Source organism: Sinohyriopsis cumingii, chromosome 5 (genome assembly GCF_028554795.1).
Source record: "Sinohyriopsis cumingii isolate HCF-2022 chromosome 5, ASM2855479v2, whole genome shotgun sequence".
In the NCBI taxonomy this organism is placed as follows: domain Eukaryota; kingdom Metazoa; phylum Mollusca; class Bivalvia; order Unionida; family Unionidae; genus Sinohyriopsis; species Sinohyriopsis cumingii.
In genome coordinates, this window is record NC_142965.1 from 137,416,321 (window position 1) to 137,438,248 (window position 21,928).

Genomic DNA, 21,928 nt, shown 5'->3' on the forward strand with positions numbered 1-21,928 from the left:
CAAATTTCTCAACGCCTGATATGGAATATATCATCATTGGTGATTTTAATATAGCTCTTTTCAATCAAAATCATAAAACGTCTGGTGGACACAATTTTCTTTTACAACCTTGACCATCCTTCTAATAAACTATCAAAAGTACTCGAGCCAACATCTGCTTTGGTGGTGGAAATAAGCCGGTACGGTCGTGTACGCCGTACCGTATTGTTAAGATATTTATTACCGGTACTGCCGCACCGGAAATACGGGGTGGGGTGGTCGGTATCGGTAAGAGATAAAGTCTACTTGTACCAGTGCATCCACGTCTTAAGCACTCTAATTCCGATATATTCGCTGATGACAAAAGTAAACCAAAATTCAGGCACATCTACATCCGTTGTCCATCATCATCTTCAGACCAGTATCTCATTATTTTCAGAAGTCGTGTGCGTAAAATGAAATGCGCATAAATCTATAAAAACTATTTGTATAAGTGACTACACTCAGAACTGTCGACACATACTGCACTCAGATTTATGTATATGCTGAACTGTATACACTCAAAAAAGGTATATTGATAACCATCTTCAATTTGACACCGAAATTAATCACGTCTTTTACCAAGTACATGGATAGTACTTACAAAAAATTCTTTGTAATTACGTTACTGAAAATATTCTTAAAGTATATTACAACAGCTATATTGTAAACGACATATATTAAGGGTGCACTATTTGGGGCAGCTACATTACACAACTTAGATTAAGCGTGTACAGTTTGTGTCAACTGCAGTACCGCTCAAACTGATAAGACTATTAAATTGCAAAAGGAGCTGCCCGAATGATTCTAAAAACTGATACTTTCACATCCGATGAAATGTATTCGAAATTAAATTGGTTACCCTTTTGTGGACTGTTGCTTCCCAGAAAGTTGCGTGATGTAAAATACGGTCAGTAGCTTGCACTTAATTATCTATCTTATCTCAACAGACCACTAATCCATGGCGGTGACCAACGTTCTTTTTCCGAAATTTATGTTTCTATACAACGATCTGGCTTTTCCTATTTGATAAGTATCGTGCTATATCTGGTCTAAAGTAATGGAATGCTGTTCATATGGAAACTAGAAAATCACTCTCCGGCTGTAAATTCAAGTCCTTGTGTAATTATTACCTTATGGCTCACTGCTAATGCTATCCAAACTTATATTTCAATTTGATTATTTACAAGTATTTTACTCTTCTTTTGTTGTTTTCAATTAATGACCATCCTATATTATTTTTTAAATACGTATACGATTTTTAACTAAATTTTAGTTGAATTTAGTTTGTACATATTTGTATGAGAACCACATGGGGTATTAGCTTAAATGCTAAACATTTTAGCCTCTTAAAATTATTATTATTATTATTATTATTATTATTATTATTATTATTATTTCTGACAATTGATGTACATCAAAGCTGCACAAAGAGAACGCATACCATGTTCAAGTTTTATAAACTTCTTGTCCAGTGAACACTAATTTTAATCACATAAATGTATTGTGATCTCTATACTCAAGAAGTCTGCTGTGTGGCGTTTCTAGGTGCTGACAAATTACACATTATTTTCTTCATATGACGTTTTTATATTGACAATCACAAATTATATATGATACGTTGATCTACTGGTTTAATGTTTGATTAAAAAATATTGAAAGAAAAAAAGAAAATAGATCGAATTATGAATAAAACGAGAGCAGTAAAGGGTTTGATTGTACGTAAGATACACTCCAATTATTCCTTCAAGTTCCAGTAGTGACAATCATTTCGAGACGTTCTTGGAAAAGAAGTAGCAGCTGGGATGCATGATGTATGAAAGTGTATCTTACATGAAATCTGGGTAGTTTTAATCTGATTTCTAGTCTTTTAAACATTGCTTGAGATTTTATTGAATACTCATTTGAACAATAATCATGACAAACTGCGGTGCAATGTTGTCAGACATTCATACCTGGAATACATTTAGTTATTGATCTAATGTTTCCATGCCGACAAAGAAATACATGTATGCCACAATCCGGTGTTAGTTTATCGGTAAATTATTTTGTGAAAAAATTGATTTAGTATCTAGTTATATCTCTGTAAGGGATAAAATGTTTCATAACCAATCCATCAAATGGTCGCCAACCAAGACTTCTTTCATATAACGTAGTAATTGTTTGTATTAAATGCTTGTACAGTAATGAGGGTTTTATCAGATGCAAGCGTCTTCCAGTAGCGAGTGATACATACGTGGCTTCAAATGAATGTAAAGGTTAAATAAATAACGATAATAAGTGACCGTAACAATTTTTACGGTATAGAGGCAACAATATACCATTACGTGTTTTATCATCTTGCTGTGCACACGCTACAAACAAAACCACTGAAAGGAATAATAGACAAGTGTAGTAAAGCAGGGTTTCGTTGTTTTTTTTTTTTTTTTTTTTTTAATGCAATGCAACTTAGTAGATCGTTAACCTTCTCCATACAGTTGCACAGGCAAAGATCTCATCGCAATGTATATGTTGGGATCGCCTTGACCTAGTTTGGGTCGAGTTGTAGTTGCATGCACATATTTATGACTAATACCTGCAAATGAACCCGGTAGTAATACAATTCCACATCTAGCATCAGAGGTCACCTTGACAGAGCGTGGTTTAAGTTAGAAGCTGAGCCCGTGTCAAACATTTTCGAACAGGTTAGTATGTTTTGGACACTGTTACAAACAATTATGTCCTTTCGTTTTTTTCTTCTTCTCAAACTATTTACGACTAGGAGAACCTGTATTTGTACAAAATCCGTGATAAATACCTGAATCATAGTCATACTATAGTCTTTAATCAAAACAATAGAAGTCCATGTCTTTCGAAATTAACTGTACAATATGTTTGTAAAAGGTAGGATAATATGTATCGAAACATACTTATTAAAAATTTTCTGGCAAATCCGCTAGCTAGTGTTATAAATTCTCACTACACCATAATTTTAAAGATCTGCACAATTCTGTGGTATTCTCCCCGCCACAAGTCACGTCTGATTGGGACAAATCATTGAATTTAGGAGGGTAGAGATGGCTTTGGGAATGGGGAAGGCCTGGAGTTTCTCAAAATTGAAAGCCAGGATATTTTTCTTTTAACTCCAGATAATTTGTCTTCAGCTAATATGATGGATTTTGTTAATTTTGTCTACGATTCACAGCAAGAGCACTGTTTTCACGCTGTCGTGGCGGAGGAGGGACATTTGTTTCCTCAACTCCCACGATCCCTCACCCCACGGGCAAATTAAATAGAAGTTCCCTGACTTGTAACACATAAATAGGTAATCCTTGCAGACGTGATAATTACATGTGCCCAAAAATATGCATTCAGTATTTGAGTCCCATATTTATAGTTTTGATAAACAGTGTTTGCACAATTAACAAAGTTACAGACTCTTTGAAGAGTCAGATATGTTCCCGTACATTCCTCTTCATCCTGAAGATATTAATAGGTAGTCAGATTATATTTGTATATTAAATAGTTTAAAATTTTGTTTTGATTTTCTGACAGCTTCAAAATACACGGACCCCAATTTGAGAGGAAAAATGCACATCTCTAGATAATATCTATATGTCTTAAAATGCCGGTCTAGTGAATGGCCAGACGAAATAACATTATTCCGAGGCAGAGGCCTATTTCAGATAAGTGCTGCAAAGCTTTTCACCCAGTTCTAAAATAGGAGTTAAAAGCCTTTTTTTCTCTCGTTTTACCCAACGTTCGGATAGTTGCTTGAAAGCTTTTTATCCCGTCCCACAGGGGCTTGATTTTAATTTAAGGTACGTGGATCTTGGGATAGAGGATATATTAGGATCAAAAGAATGTCTAATATAACGCATAATAAAAAAATAGCATTGGATCCGATCACTTCAGTCGGTTCACCCACAACCAACCCACAGGTACCGTGTTTCTAAGACCACTTCAGTCAGTTCACCCACAACCAACCCACAGGTACCGAGTTTCTAAGACCACTTCAGTCAGTTCATCCACAACCAACCCACATGTACCGAGTTTCTAAGATCACTTCAGTCAGTTCACCCACAACCAACCCACAGGTACCGAGTTTCTAAGACCACTTCAGTCAGTTCATCAACAACCAAGCCACAGGTACCGAGTTTCTAAGACTGTATCTGGCATGATTGCTACTGTAGCGCTGTATTTAGTGGAAAGGTCACAGCCTTGACCTATCCTTTTGGGTATTACAGGCCTCTATCACAAGTCAAACCAGAGTTATATTCCAGACGACACGTTCTGCTGAAATAAAGTGGTGTGCGAGAAAAGTAATAAGTCACTAAACCCTTGAACAGAGGGCGTGGTGTTTGTGTCTCTTGGCGACCGTATTGGCGGACATGTTGAGAACCGCATCATTTCATAATCTTAAGAGATTAAGCACACTGATATTTTATTTAGTGTTATCGCAGTCTTGTTAGTACAACACGAGGGCAGGCTAGAAGTGCTTGTCCGCAGAAGAGCTACACTCCTTCAACACTTGCGATCAAGTAAACTTTTATATCACACTACCTCAAAGAGCAGTGGTTACCAAACTCATTTGATCGCGACCCTAGATACAAACTTTTCTAGGCCTGGTGACTCAAACATATCCCTCTGTAACATCCTCGCAGCCATCATTTGGGTGTCGACTTGGGGTTTTGGGAACCACTGCTATCGAGCAATTGCCATGTCATATTAACTAAAGCTCCTGGACCACACATATTTCGTATAAAAGTTTAAGCCCAAACGTCCTTAACGACTGAGACTGAAAAGAGGCTCGCCCTCTACAAAACGTACTGGTGAAGTGTAAACGCGCAGTATGGCATCGATATCACACTTACACCACCATGAAAAATGAAATACGGGCCGCGGTTCACAAGGTACACACTTCGGTTTTCATCGAAATGTGGCAAAAATAGAATTGATCTCTGCCGAGCAGAGTTAAAAAGGTATCGCCGTGAGTTCTCATTAATCTGTGCTTGACCTACGCCCCCTTTCCGCAATCTAAAATGGGTAGAATGAAAAAGACCCCCCAATTAAATGAAAACAACTTACCAAAACAAACAAACAAGCTATTATTGTTCATACTTCTGCCGCAATTTTGCCAATGTTATCGCTTGCTAGAGATTGTGAAGAAAACTAAGGCCTTAATCATGAACTTGCTCCTAAACCCACACTATTAGGCGGGCTCGCCGTCAGTGAAAGACATCCGTAGAGTTGGCATAAACTGTTTACGCCAAAGACATGGGCGGCGCTAGGCACAGATGTTTTGACCAGACTTTGCATTAAGTTTGTAGCCAAAAATCGAGTGGCGCTAACCAAATTTACCCTTTTTAAATAAGTGCAGTCAATAAAATTATTAGTGTGAGAAAGGTTGTCCTGTAGCTCTCATCTGTCAGTCGTTGGACGAAATGAACAAGACAATGCCATTTATCCCTAGAGAATTTAGTACACCATATTTGTTGATGTGTGCGGGAGTACGTTAGTAGTTTCACTCAAGAACTCAATGGAATCGACTTTGATACTGGCACATGTCAAGTTTCAATAGTCTTAAATGTGGTAACAGAAAAGAGTGAAAACCATAAAGTTTTGTAAAATTCATAATATAATTTATTTCCCTAAAATGCAAAGTGAAATATCAAAAATAACTTACAGTATGGTGAATGAAATCCTTAACAGTCCTAAAAGTTCTATCACAAGTCCAAACGTATCGATTATTTCAAATGGGTTCCAGTGGTATTACGAATGAATTTCAACCATTCTGCTGATTTGCCAATAGTCCTGATGTTTCATAACGATGCATTTCAAAATGTCTTTAAATGAATTCACGGTAATTCCAAACTAGTCGCTTAATCCAGAGGTTAGGAGCAATTTGCAATTCAAGTGAGTAAATAAAATAGAAAAAATAACTCAAATCTTGTCAGCTAATATTTGAATACAACTGTTTCTTCTTCAGATATCAAGCTCAGAATAAATAATTTCCAGTCCATTATCCCTTATAAGAAAAAGAAAAGCCAAAACGCAATGTAAAAAGCAGAATGAGAGATGCATATTTAAGCTAAAACGTAAAGAAGGTCAGGTCCTGGACTGAATTTCCGGCAGCCAAACCAATCAGGAATTAGATCAGCCTAGTTTTTCAAGAACTCATGCTCTGAAGTCAGATCATATATTTACTTCGACTTAAGGTGCAGCTCACTACCTTGAAACAACGTACTTTGTTTAAGAATGACCTCATCTTGAAGTACAAACTATCAACTATAAAGAATATTAGTATTTAATATGTTAATTAATAAATAACCCTTACAATGTATAGTGATGAAAATTAACACACATAATATAGATATACATAACACACAATGAAATTATAGAAGCTATTAGCTCTCCTCAGTTAATCAATAGTTTTAGCTGGTGTGTATACTCGATCCTGCTAACCCATTGGCTGCTAAGCCCGATAGCTACATTCAACCTCGACTGCTTAGGTGGTTTAGTGGTTAGAGAGTTTGCCTCGAATGCTGGATGTCGCGGGTTCGAACACCGGCCGAGTCATACCAGAGACTTTACAAAATGGTACTGGGAGCTGTCTCCCTAGGAGCTCAGCATTAAGAGGTTAGTGTTAGGACTGGTCTGCCTGGTGTCAGGGTAATATGATTGGGTGGGACATGTTGCTACATGTCTGCGGCACGATGGCACCAGTGCTAGTCATCACTATAAACTGCCACACTGGAGACATCGTAGCGATATGACCGACAGATTGTTAAAGCTACGTTAAAATTCCGAATCACACACACACACTAGCTTTAACCATCTCGGCTACAACTCACTTGAAATAACTGTAGTAATTGTTTGTAAAATATGGCGTATCACGCATCAATCATTTTGCGTGGAGAACACGTCTTATGTCCTCCCCGTTCCCAAGAGAAGGTTGAGTTTGATCCCTCACAGCCATATTTTCTCATAAATGTGCATCCTTTAGTCATAGTACACCTAAAACCAATATCAACATGCATGGTACTATAACACTAAACCTATATTGTGGATATTTCCTTTCAAGTGGTACATTTATCAGTTGTTTGTAAGTAGTACCGGGGTATTTGCACGTGCCTCGTGGCTTTATCAACGTCTTTAGAATACCTGTATGTTGGGGTTTATTATTTAGCACACAAAATTAAAACGCTATTTACTAAGTGTATATTATATAAAAGACAGTTTGGAGATGAAAGCCACTCATTCGTTTTTGAGACGCAATGTAGTATAGCAGACAGCTTATATACGTTACATTCGAAAAGCATTCACCTGGTTTGAATCGAAACTTTGAGCAGACAACTCATACATATATCATTCTTTTTTAAAGCCATTATTTCGCAGGTGCACTTTTCGTCAGATCGATATTAGATGATTTATATTATTTAACAGGCGTTTGTGGTAAAAAAATTATTCTGCCTAGAAGGATAATTGTAACGAAGTAAATCGGTTCCACAAAAATGGGAGGCCTTATATGGCCTCGTCCAAATTATGGATAAATCTGTGCTGTTAATATATGCAGGGCAATGATTGAACGTAGTCATTGGTACATGCTGCTTACAAAACTTCTGTATAGGTATTTATTTAGGTACCGTAGGAAGATAAGCTGCAGTAGTTTACTGTACCGTTACAGCGTACGCCAGATGAAATGGGGAATGTACTTAGGATAGTAGCATCAGCTGTGGGTCACGTGTCAGGCTATTTAATTCCATGGCAGACCAATGAAAAAGTATGTATTTTTATCACACTATACTGTCGACAATTTTACTATCCAAAATCGACAATTTTACTATCCAAAAACTTTACGAAACCTCTCCACGACTTTTTTTGCAGTATTTCTTTTACTGATACACTGATATATTAATATTTCAAACCTGAACACACCGTCTTGTACTGATACACTGATATATTAATATTTCAAACCTGAACACACCGTCTTGTACTGATACACTGATATATTAATATTTCAAACCTGAACACACCGTCTTGTACTGATACACTGATATATTAATATTTTTAACGGAATACAGCATAAATTGAGACAATAATCAAATGCAAATGCAAATCAAATACACACACACACACACACACACATATATATATATATATATATATATATATATATATATATATATATATATATATATATATATATATATATATATATATATATATATATATTAGATCCTCTTTGAATTTATAAAAGCTGTTCATTGACGAAAGGTAAAATAAAAACCTTTTGTATTAACTGTAAACCATATTATTATATATAAGGCTGTATAAGATTTTGCTTTTGTATTTTTCTTTAATGTTTTCTCATTTATCATGCATATATGATTAATAATATACCATTACATTATTGTATGTAATATATGAGCCATCTACATTATTTCCCAAAGCTGTTATATCTGAATTTATAACTTAAACGACATTATTATTATTATTATTATTATTATTATTATTAATTTCAGAGCCAGGAAAAAGCACGTGCTAATGCAAAAGCTGAGTATGTATTAACCCTCGGGTAACGCATAGCCACATCCGTTCTCTGTGTTATTCATTCATTGTAACTTCATTATAATTGTACGAATTTATTTTGTGTTGAAAAGCATTTTATGGACTACAAAGCGTTGAAACATTTGCTCTTTTTATATTTTTTTGCACTTGACCCTCAAATTTCGTGGAGACATTTTGCAAGGAGTTAACTCTTAAATATAAAACCTTTTTAAAACCACATAATTATCGTTTAATAGAGGTCTCTAGTGTAAAAATGATTTGTATGTATTCATAGCATATGCACGTGAAAAATGACCATGAAATGTTCTATAAAAGAAAATAGTCACTCACGTGGTAATATCAAAATAGTAACTGCTAATAAATGAACAGTACTAAATGTACACAGATTTCTACACTTGCTTCTGTTACTACAGCAATCACACCTTTTACCAATTTGACAAATGATGTTGTTGTTGTTGCTGTTACTGACATTACAGCTATTAATACTTTTGTTGTAGGTGTACTGAAAATTAGTTGGAATAATATTATATATATATATATATATATATATATATATATATATATATATATATATATATATATATATATATATATATATATATATATAATTTTATGTTTTATATTATATAGGGATGACGAGTTACAGCGACTACTCAGTGAAAAGGAAGAGGAACTGGACACACTCAGAAAGGATTACAATGATCTGCGCACAAGGTAATTTTAATGTCAAAATAGATTTTTATCATTCCAGAAAAATGCAACCATTGAAAGTTATTTTTTTAAAAACCGTTTACATAATGACGTGGTTAGCGCCAGATTTTGTTGCGAATTACAATCTGTTGTAATCTTTTGGTCACGGAAAGCTTAGTCAGGAAACATGCTTAGATGTAGAATACACAAAGAGGAAACGTGTTCCGTAATCACACTATCTCTAAAGCAGGAGGCAACTGATGGTCCTTCAGTTCTTTTCAAGTTCCATTATCTTTATTCTGTTGTATTATAACGATGTCAAAATCTACTTGCCGATCGCGATAACATAAAGTCCACAATTTTCCCACTATCAATATTAGGACCTACCGCTTCCGCTTGCAAGTAATATTGTTACCACTTCTGATGCCTCTAAGACTATGACCTATCTATTATTCTCATTCACCTGGCGCTTCTACTCCTCATCTTTATCACCTTCATATTACTACTGCTACTACTGTTGCTGATGTTGCTGGCACATTTAGTTTCGACACCACTACTCTTACTAAGTTTTCGCAGCTTCTATTACGGAGACTGCTATTATTGTTCTTGCTATTGGAACCAACGTTTCTGCAAAGTTTCAATTTTCTGCTTTTTTTTGCTAATACATCAGGACTTTCAATGACTTGGCACATCATCCTACTACTACTACTATTCATGCTGCTGGTACTTTTTACCTTCAACGCCACTACTAATAAGCATCCTTCTCGGATGCGGGAGGTCGTGGGTTCGATCCCCAGCCGAGTCATACCAAAGACTTACAAAAATGGTACTAACAGCTCCCTCGCTTGACGCTCAGCATTAAGATGTTAGTGTTAGAACTGGTCGGCCTGGTGTCAGGATAATGTGACTGGATGGGACATCATGTTACATGTTTGCGGCATCATGCCCCAGTGCTAGACATCACTATAATCTGCCACACTGCAGACATCGTAGCGATATGACTGAAAAAAGTGTTAAAGCTACGTTAAAAATCCAAGTCACATACACACACACACACTAATAAGCTTCCACTACTTGTTTCACAGAGACTCCTACTGTTGGTATTGTTTATTGCAACCACGTTTACGCAAATATGACGTCACTGCCGTGTCAATGCAACAGGACTGCTATTCAGTCCATTACAATTTGTCACTTCCTTTGCAGCAGGACCACTCGGTGGCTTATCGCTTCTCATCCTTCTTGTCCTAGTACTCTTAATAATATTGCTGATGCTGCAGTCTAGTTAAATCAATCTCCACAGTCCTACAAGGTAATCTGACATACACCGATAAAAGTTGACATTTTGGGTTATCACTGAAATTCACTGTCAACTTATTTCTAGTAGCCCATGAGATCATACGTTACAAAATTGTGCTAGGGAGTGTAATCGTTAGCAACCATATGTTTGGAATGATGCGTTTCACTTGTAAAAATTTTAAAGTTGTGATATGAATGGTGAGCTAGAAGGTCAACATAATTTACCTTTAATCATTGTTGCCCATCAGATGTCCATGTACGACTGTGTGGATCTGATGTTCATTAGATTGGCTGATGCTTCTGGTATTTTTTATATATCTAATGCCACTACTGTTACTAAATGTCCGCTGTTGCTATCAACGATAATGCCACCAACGTTTCTGCAGATTTTGAAGTTGCTGCCGTTTTTGCCACTGCAAGAGGACTACTGTCAATACCATTACTACTGAGTCCGTTACAGTTTGTCACTCCATTTGCAGCAGCTTTTGCCGTTGACGTTGTCATCTTTCTCCTGTGTATATTTGTGTGCAGTATTAGAACACACTCGCACACGTATATATATATATATATATATATATATATATATATATATATATATATATATATATATATATATATATATATATATATATATATATATGCGAGCGGGCACGTTTATGTTTCACTCCAAAATTACAAAATGTAATATTTCTTTTGCTTTATATAGACTAAGTGAAACGGGAGCTATGCAATTAACGGAAGGCAATCCGAATATCACCGACCTTAGTGACCAGAATCGACCCGACAAAATAGCAGAACAATTTTCTGAACTGTACGATAATCAGTGGACAGACTGTTACCAGGTCTTAGCTGATCCTCCGACGAAATCAGAGCAAGAAACCGTGGAGACACTTTTGACAATTTTAAAGGTTAGAACATACGGGCAAAATGTTTCGTATCCTCTATTGTGCAGTCGTTATCTTGGGATTTAGAAATAACAAGGGTCATAGAAAGTTAGCCATAATGTATAAATTCTGAGCAACACCATTATTTAATCATTAACTATTCAATCTTCACGAAGATCATTTAATCGTTTTCAACGTTCTTTTCACTGGAATGAAATTAAAGTTCCTCTTTCTTTGAAAATGATTTGCTTTTAAAAGCTTGATATTTTTTTGACATCATTAAGTACTTGCTCCACAGTCTTACCAAAGTCTCCCTTACTTGATTCAAAGTTGTTTTGTCTTCAAATATATATCAATTAAAAAGCTGAATGATATAGAAATTACAGCCGTGAATATTATCTCAATCAAATTGGGTTTTCTGAAAAAGGGCACCATAAGAAAACAAAGATTTGTCCATCTGTTTTTATTGGAAATTTAATTACCGTAGGATTCAGAATGCAGAAAGGTATAAGTATATTGTTTTGGTTATATGCTTTTCTTTCAGACTGCATACGAAATCTCCCTTAACAGAAGTCAGGAAATTACGGGAGCTGCCAGAAAGGTACTACTGGCATTAGCAGGAAAGTCAGATGAGGTAAGTCTATATCTTAAATGACGAATCTAAATAATATAAGTATGTTAAGATCATAATTTGACAACACCTTATTAGACTATCCAAATAAGAATACCGTTGTCTTTGTGGACATCAATTATCCTGGTACAGTAAATGCATTTTTTGTTTCATGAAATGAACTTGTTTCAGTTTTGGGAAAAGTGGTTATAAAGCAAAGAAAATGAGACTTTCAAATAGATAGTAGCGACACGCTCATCAGTTCATTGTGAGATTGATGTCTATATGTTTGCTTGTCTGTTATGTCTTGCAGGAACCCGAGAAGACGCTTGACACTTTAATACAGGAAACACTTTATAAAATGAAATCTTACCGTACCAAACATTTCAGTGCTGTACCAACAGACATTGCAAAGGTATGCCTCAAATTATTGTGTTGCTTTGTGATTTTCTTCGCAGAATTCTCAGATAAACGCGGTCTGTTTAAATATCGTACGATACTATTAGTATTACTACTGTTGCTACATTTCTTGTAAGGAAAAATATTGTTTGCTGATGTCAATGAATGTTTGATGAATTGTATTATAATGTTTGTTTAGGATATATACATTAATATTATATCAATCATCTTTTGTTTATGTTTCATCACCATCCCTCCACCTCTGTCCCTTCTTGAAAAAGTAAGGACATTTTCCATTCTTGTAATGACATTTGAGACGCATGTCAAATTCAGCTCTCTGTAACCGCAATAAAGGGTAATGGTATAACACTTGTGATATAATATACCATATAAAATGCATGATATCTAAAACGGGTTCCATTTAAAACATAGATGCACGTATTTTGAGGTAAGGAGAGTGGGTGATTCTTTAATTATTTAGTCTGTTTAATTTTGGGATTTATGGTAATTGAGAACAATAATTCTGTAACGAAGCATGTCCTCAATCGATAACACCTAAACGAGCATCAAACTGGTATTTGTAAAACACATTCACTTTTTCTAGATATCTTATTTCACGATAGTCTACACTAAAGAAACATACATACTTACTGCTTCAGCGAAACAAATATACAGTTATATATATTCATGCAGATAAATGGAAATAAATATTCCTAGACGGTTGAAACAAAAAAAATAAATAAATAAAACGTCTTTCTTGTGGCTTTGTATCGTACATTGATCTTTTAGCTCCTCCCACAATCTCTTTGGATTATAAGAACTTATCCTTTTATTTTTACACAGGAAATAAATGAAAAGCTTGTAGAAACAATTGGTCAACACGGAGTTAAAGCCTGCAGTGAATATATTGAAGAGTGTGTCCGAATCTGTTGGTTAATGTGTATCAAGGACCCACCGATGTATATTTTCTGTGAAAAAGAAGACATTTTCAACAAAAACCATTTTATGGAGTATACTGAAATAGGACATAAGATTTCTTATGTCGTGTGGCCTGTATTGTATTTGTATCAGAATGGACCGCTAATGAGAAAGGGTGTTGCACAAGGCGAAGGAGAAGGAAGACAAACCGAAGATAGCAAAGTAGATGCGCCTGAAGATGGGTCACCCAAATTCGATGACTCTGTTAAGAAGATGCCCCAACTTAGCACAGAGACCAAAGAGGTGGTTCAGCCCAATGAAGACGACCATCAAGAGACCGAGTTTTCTCAAGTAAATGAATACTGTTTGGAAGGCATGCCAATTAGAGTGTCACCAAACACTTTAGAAGATATTTCTGTTGAGGATCATATTAGTGATCAGCAAGTGGATACTAAAGATATTAATGCGATCGTAGCTGAAGGTAATTCATCCACAGGACCTTCTAATGAAGACGACGATACGCACCTGATAGAAGCTGTTGACAATGATGTTCAAATTCAGTTCCAGGATGTTATAAGGTCTCAAATAGAAAATGACACCTTAGTAGAGTCCTCGCTGCAAGGTGTAATCGAAAGTATAGGAAATGAGAACAGCCTGGAAGGAAATGAAGAAAATATAACTGAGGAAGAACAGTCTGAACAATCAGTGCATACCGCTAATGGAATCGAATCTCTTAAAATACGTAATAATGAAGGAGAAGAAAAAATGGAGGAAAATCAAGAAACGCTGAATCAAAAAGAGCTCCATGCTCTTGGAAACATTGTTTCTACAGACAAAGAGGACGACAGGGGATGCGGGGACAAGGAAGCTGAAGACAAGATTACTGGGAAAGACCAGGCTGTAGAACAAGTGAAATCCTTAAATACCGATGTTAGTAATGCAGTAGGAGCTGAACTACAAGTGGATGAGTCTGGAAAAGAAGATGATGTGGGGATAGATATGCAACTATTGACGTTGACAGGACATCAGGTTGGGACATCACAGCCTATACCTGATAACCCTTGCTTCATCGAAGATCACGGACAAGATGTTATTAAAGCGAACCAGGAAGGAGAAACGGAAATGACAGATGCCAATGGAATCCAAAAAGTAGAAGATGAAGAAAGTCAGGATTTAGATCAAAACGTTGAAGATGGGGTACATACATCAGTTAAGGTTTCTCTACCTGACGAACATGAAAATAAATCATCCAACCCTTGTGGTAGGAACTCCAATAATTCTTCGGATTCAAATAACCATGGGGAGGATAGTACTCTTGAAGTAGAACATAAAAATATAGTTCAAACGGGCATCACAATTGGAGAAAAGATTCAAGCAGAGAAATGTGGAAAACAGGGTGATGCTATTATGTTAATCCATGACAACGAAATGGAACTGGGAAAGAAAACGAACGATATATTTCTATTAGAAAATAAAACTCGTACAGTTGATCATACTATGGATATGGATGCCCCACATTCGCTTAATGAAAGGGGCAAAGAAACCGAAGATGATTTTGTCTCTCCTAGCAATGATAAAAATAGACCGGAAGTGTATGCTAAACAGGAGGAAAACCTAGGAGTTGGCGATTTCTGCAGTTTGTCTGCAAACATTGGGCCAGGTGAGAAAGCAGATGACAATAACCACGATTTAGCAGTGACCACTGATGACGGCATTGCAAACCCAACTATGACGCCACAGAATGAAAAGCATCACCAAGGAAAATTATCGGAAGAGGGGCAGGGAGGAATATAATCATAGAGGGTTGTGCGGAGTGACATAAAAGTCGCGAATCGTCCCATGCGAATGAAATAATGTAGAGAAATGAAATAACAATATGATTTTCAATATTTCTATTTCACATAAATGAGGCAAAATTATAAAAGAAATAAACAGATTTTAGAATCGTGTATCTGACGGATTAGCAAAATCCACGAGCATGTGTTGAACATATTACACAGATAAAGACTTTGTAGAGGATTGAGGCAGTAAAGAATGTACAAAATCAGTTAGTGAGAAATTATTTGATATGAATATAATTGTGCACAAAAATGAAGGACGTCTTTTTGAAAATGATTCAAGTGACAAACTATGCAGACGGCAGAAGGTCAATGTGAAAAGCATATAAGTAATGTTAAGACTCTATGGTATTAAAGTAATTAACAGACAAAAGCGAAAACCATCAAGTTTTGTTAAATTCAAACAATTTATTTCCCTGGTCTAAAAAGAGAAAATGTAAAAATAATTTACAGTATTGTGAATTAAATTCCAAATAGTCCTAGAAGTTTTATTACAAGTGCAAGTGTATAAATTTTCAGTTGAATTTCAGTGGTGCCCCAAATAAATTCCAATATCGAATGTGTTGATGTGCCTGTAGTCTCGAATGTATTATTGTACCAGTGGACTGGAGAGTGGCTCTGTGTTGACAGTCTTTAGGTGTTTCACAATCATATAATACAAACTGTTTTTGACTGAATTCACTGCAATTCCAAATTAATGATTTAGTCCAAGAAGTATTAATGAGCACTTTCTAACTCCAATGAATAATTTAAATAAATAAATCAGCCCATATTAAAGAGCTGAAACACTACAAGACTGATTCCACTGAGGATATTAAGGCAGGAATTAGAACGTTTTCAAGTAAACAACATTGTTATAAAAAACTAAGACACTATATTTAGCCAGGACATAGGTCAGTCTCGTCTCTAAGGCATTCATGTTGTCAAAACGTTTATGAACATCCAAGCGAAAAGCTTAATGTTCTACACTCAAATCGAGTATCAATAATCCAAAAATGAGGAGTGTACATGTTATCCCCGTTAGCAACCATCTTAATATTTGCTCTATAATCATAGAGAAATCTCAGTTATGCATCATGTTGTTTATAATATAAATGTCACGTGTGTGTGTGTGTGTGTGTGATTTGGACTTTTTAACGTAGCTTTAACAACTTTCCATCATATCGCCACGATGTCTGCAGTGTGGCAGTTTATAGTGACGTCTACCACTGGGGCATCATGCAACATACATGTAGCATGATGTCCCACCCGGTGACATTATCCTGACACCAGGCCGACACGTCCTAACACCGACCTCTGAATGCTGAGTGCCTAGTACCACGTTTTTGGTAAGTATTTGGTATAACTTGGCCGGGGATCGAACCCACGAGGTCCCGTATCCGAGGCGATGTCACTGATGATTTACAGCACACACACACACACACACACACACACACACACACACACACACACGCACGCACGCACGCACGCACGTACGTACGCACTTATTGAGAAAAGCCAACAAACAATACAAATTAAATATACATAATATCTGCTTTATTTATCAAAAATAGAAAAGTAAAAAACCAAAATAGAACCGTGCAAGTAATTTACACAGCGACTAATGAAATCCAGGAATAGTTTAGTTGCAAAAATCTGATGTCATCTTACTTGATGAAAATAGCAGGAAAGAGAGACATTACCAAATAAGTGACCATCTTGACAACAAGGGAAAGAATATTATGGAATCATCATGTGGGTATGAACCACGTGATTATAATAAACAGTGGTGTAGATAAGAATTATGGGAAATGTACGACCCTCGATACTTAGAGACGGATTCGTTTACTGTAACCTCTAGAAGAGATACTCTCGAAATTGTATTTCTGTACTAGAAGTATACTAAAGATGACACCTAAAATCGGCAATATTGATAATCAAAGCGGTGATGGGCATACATTATAGTTGGTCGATAAAGAGTTAACCTGTAAATACACAGAGTTAAACAGCAATACTACTCTCTCTGTTCAATGTAAAAGTTACTTCCTGATTGTATGCAATATATACTGACTTTAAGAAACATTTTTAATATGTTGTAGCCACTAGTTACACTATGTCTTCTTTATTTGTATTTCAATTTGTGAAAGCTACCCTAATTTAATTACTACAAGTACACTGATTTTATCACATATTCATCGCTATTCCTTTCGATGTAATTGTCACATCTATTGAACATAGAGAACAATGCCTTCTAATTAGGCTTTCGAAAATTGTATGTGAAAGACATTTAGTCGACAATAAAATGTTCACTCAGATTTTTAAATAATAATACATATAAAATATAAATAAATAATGAATTTATTATAAGTTGGTTTAATACATATATCTCACTCAGAGACCAACCAATAGGGCTACATGCATGCTCTTATTACCGAAACTTAGTAGCATTTTTGTACCGTTTGCACCGTGTCCCGGACACGATTGGGTAGCCGTCCAGTTTATATCAAATGCAAAGTACAACAACTGTTTCAAAGCTGTTTCCGAATGGAAGAAGTTGAATGATTCATCAATTTTGGCATTCGATCTTCTCTTAGTTCTTGTGTCTCTGTCCCTGTCTCATTCTGTCTGTCTCTCTGTGTCAGTTGTTAATGCCTTTCTAACTAAATACCAATAGTGGTTCCTCCCGTTAGCACAATTACACTTCGTTGAATTTTTGTGTGTAATGCTTTTCTTTCTTTCTTAAAGTAAAGATGTTGATGAGGATATATAGCCGACTTTCGCAATGTCAGTGCTTCTTCAGTGAAAGTCATTATGTGGAATTCATTATGGTATTAAAGAAAAACATTAAATCTATAACGCAATTTTGCGCGTGCCGTCCTTGATAAAGACTATGCCAATCAACGTACCTAATCGGCGCCTTCACTAGTGAAAATTTTATTTAGATCCAAAACTAAAAATATTTCTGTCTTTATATAGGCATACCGATTATAATCGGTATAATTATACGTAATTTTTTTTTCTTCTAGTGTCGACGTTCGCCGTATCCATCGGATGTTGAAATAATTATCTTTTGGGATCAAGCTTTATCGCCCTTTAAGACTAGGGGAAAATTTATATCAGACAAACATAGATGCTCTCTATAGTAAAATACCATCCTTAGCATGCGAGAAAAACTCCTCATATTATTGCGACAGTGTTAGTAACAAAGGCCTCTTGCTCTAAGCATTTTGCGCTAGATCACCAATTAGTAGTACTTCGGTTCGGTTGGTTCCCAGAGATGAAACTATTTTCTCTATAAATAAGGAATAACTTGTGATCTGTAGAGGTTGCACTAATAAATAAATCAGATGCAATATGCTGCGCAAACAGAATTGATATAAGATATTAGGATAAAGATTAGGAAAAGGTAGAACGATGTACACACACAACGTGCAAATTCGTATGTTGCGACCTACGTACAGAATTCAAGTGGCACATTCACTATGTGTACGCAACGTGTTCGCTAGCTAGTCGCGGAATATGGGGAAAGATTTCGTGTAAAAAATGCATTTTGCCATTAAGGGTTTTAAGTGGTTTGCCTTAGATATAACTAAACCAGTATGCGAATCTATATACAGCGATTTGGGCATCGTGCAAAATATTCATGATAAATATGTTACTACTCTATAGTCTTAAACTAAGTAACAGAAAAGTGTCGAAACCAACAAGTTAATTAATATAAGAAATAATGTATTTCTCTGAGGTAAGATTTGAAGGAACTTACGGTATTGTGAACTAAATCCCAAACAATCCTAAATGTTATTTCACAAGTCCAAAAGTATAGTGTTCCGAATGAATTCCAATATTGAATGTTCTTATGTGCCAATAGATTTGACGTTTGAAGCTGATATAATCCAGTATGTCTTTTAATGGATTCGAAATAACCCTCAAGTAGTGTTTAATCCCTAAAGGTAGATGCGCACTTTCTAATTCCAATGAATTATTAAAATAATTTATTTCTCTCAAATTATATCTTACACAACTAAAACCTCTGTTCACAGATTCTGAAAGACAATTATTAAAAACATGAATTAATAACTTTGTTTGCCTCATTCTTATATACTAATTTCACTTCATCTAAGACTCAGTAACATACCCAGAATGTGGGCACAAGTTGTCTTCCAGAATAGACCTTCAAGTAATAATATATTAACGTATTTTTGACTTACAAACATCACGAAAATCATGTACACCAAAACTCTATGACCAGTTGTGGACAAAAGTCAAGCACATACTTTAAATTAAGTGCACACAACATACATGTGCAGGTTTAAATGACGAATATGACATGCCTGCAGATGTAATATACTTATGATATACATTATTTGCAAACGTATCCCAAAATATGTCAATGAACCTTAATGCCACCTATAATATAATGCAGCTATTGGTTGTACTATTCAGATAGAAATATACTATATTAGAGAACTTGAAAAGTAATTTAGGTATATCTCTAAATGAATATGACATAGTTGAATCATCTGACGTCTTATATAATATCGGCTTGAATAACAGAGAGAGAGAGAGACAGAGAGAGAGAGAGAGAATTACATGTTAATCACATTCCGAATATATCGACTCTAAAGATGAAAAGTACCATTGCATTAGAATATAATAGTCTATAAATATATTTCATTTTAAAATTAATATCATCACATGCAACAATATTCTACTAAATGAAATATGTTCAAAATCAGAAAAGTATCAAAACACAATTTATTATGTTACTAGGTAGATGACTTGATAGGCATAAAGAAGAGGGCTCATTTGTAAAAGCAGAATAGCAAAAATAACCAAATAACAATGAACACGAATTAACAGTTATATTTGTTTATTATTGTGATTTCAAAACCTTCATTGTACTGGAGGTAGGAACCATGGATAGCGAATCCGTAACAAACGTAGCCACCGAGTTCATGAGATATACTGACATACTGGAAAATCAATATAGGCAAACACAGTCCATACTACTTGTTTTTAAAACCTCAGTTAATTCCACAAGAGATAAGAAGCTAAATGTTCTTAATGACATCTCTTTCATGTTGCTAGTATATGTCCTCTTTAGTCCCCGATCTTGATATTCGACTGGGATAATCGAGTTTAAACATATTAAAATCTTCGTAATACCGGTAATTGTAAAGATTCATTCACAAATATGTTGATTCCATGTTTTCAAAATGTTTCATGGCTTTCGTGAAGATATCATCACTAGTATTCGTTTATCTGATAATTGCTTTTAATCTGCAACTGTACAAAACTATGTCTTTGCCATTATTTCCACTCTATGGACTTCACACTTGTTACTAATGGAAATATATTTGTTATTATTTGGTATTATTGTCACGACTTTGTTGGGCTGTTTTTCCATAGAGAGTCATATCCTTTACAAATTATAGAGTGGCACATGAAACTGCATCTTGTCATTTTTAATGTGATTATTTGAGTGAAACATCGCGGTGATTATTTATGTCTACATTTTCCACAAACATATTTTTATTCTACGCCAAGGTTTATCTCAACAATATTATAATCTGACGTGTTAGATTTAAGCTGTGAACGATTTAATTAAATACAATACCAATTTCTCGATTTTGATAATATTTATGTAGAGAATGGTTTATCATATCTTCCCAAATATCGTTATTTATATCAAGCATGTCGATATATTTTACTCGTGGTTCTCTCTCTCTCTCGTATTTAATGCAAAGTGTTTTTATGCAAGGTGAGGGCTTGCATAAGTTTGATAACTTATTGCCAAGCACCTATTACATCTTTCTTATAGAACTGACCATGTTTCAAATAAACTTACACAGAAACAGACTTATTCGTGTATTTTACCATTCGTTTGGGAAGACTGTGCAAATAATGAAATGAAAAACTAGAACTAAGATCGAAAGATGTTAAAACCATCTTGTCAACAGATGAAGATGATCATCATTTCAACTCTCCGAATAATGCTTGTTTTGTGAGAAAACGAAAATAAAATTAGCAAATTTGTTGTGATCATAATCACGTTACATGTATTTATAAGATTAGAACATAACTAATATAATTTAAGTTTTAAATATCCAAAACGCATACTCTGTTCATTCCTAGCTTATCCGGTTATGAAAGCCGTCTGACAGTCAATGCATTAGCTACAATAATGCAGGCAAATGTGCAACAATATTTCCAAACAAAGATGTAAAATATATTTCGTTTAGCAAGGTTTGTATAGTTGATAGGTTACGTAAAAGAGAAATAAATAACTATCAGAAGGACAGTTGGATTGTCTAGACGCATGTGCGAACGTATGAAACCACTGGCGAACAGTTAAATGCTGAAACATTTACAGAGGACGCCTAACCATACTCGTATATCAATAATATTAAAGGAATTGCTAAAACGGCTATACATCAATAAGCAATGTTTTGAATTCTTCAGTTAACTTTCAAATATATGTCGTAATACAGTTGATAGTATGTTTGGGGTATCGTCGAATATATTTCGACCTTCAAACACCGGAGATCTACATAATTATTTTGTCATCAAGAATAGTTTGATACTATGTGACAATTCTCGAGAACGTTAGACATATTGGTGTGAAAAAGCTACATGAGTATAGTACTCACTATTAGTGTGTATCATTGCTAGTTTATAATGCTAATTTAAGGATATCATGAGACGAAATTGAATATCTTAAGAGACTATGACATGCTCCCACTGAT

The 21,928-nt window shown here is 35.2% G+C and overlaps 1 protein-coding gene across 5 annotated transcripts; it reads left to right on the top strand.

Moving 5' to 3' along the window:
* The first annotated feature begins 786 nt into the window (after positions 1-786).
* LOC149800329 (uncharacterized) lies at positions 787-15,768 on the top strand. 5 transcript variants are annotated; one of them, XM_089959921.1, is made up of 9 exons: positions 2,541-2,702; positions 5,987-6,215; positions 7,685-7,780; positions 8,523-8,575; positions 9,199-9,282; positions 11,261-11,462; positions 11,983-12,072; positions 12,362-12,463; positions 13,291-15,768. In XM_089959921.1, the coding sequence occupies exons 3-9, from the start codon at positions 7,700-7,702 to the stop codon at positions 15,157-15,159; spliced, it is 2,481 nt and encodes an 826-aa protein (XP_089816047.1). In that variant the 5' UTR covers positions 2,541-2,702; positions 5,987-6,215; positions 7,685-7,699; the 3' UTR covers positions 15,160-15,768. The 5 variants fall into 5 exon arrangements, with proteins under 5 accessions (XP_089816048.1, XP_089816047.1, XP_089816046.1 ...); XM_089959922.1 differs by lacking the exons at positions 2,541-2,702; positions 5,987-6,215 and adding an exon at positions 787-928; XM_089959920.1 differs by lacking the exon at positions 5,987-6,215 and having other exon boundaries at positions 2,543-2,702.
* Positions 15,769-21,928: the final 6,160 nt, after the last annotated feature.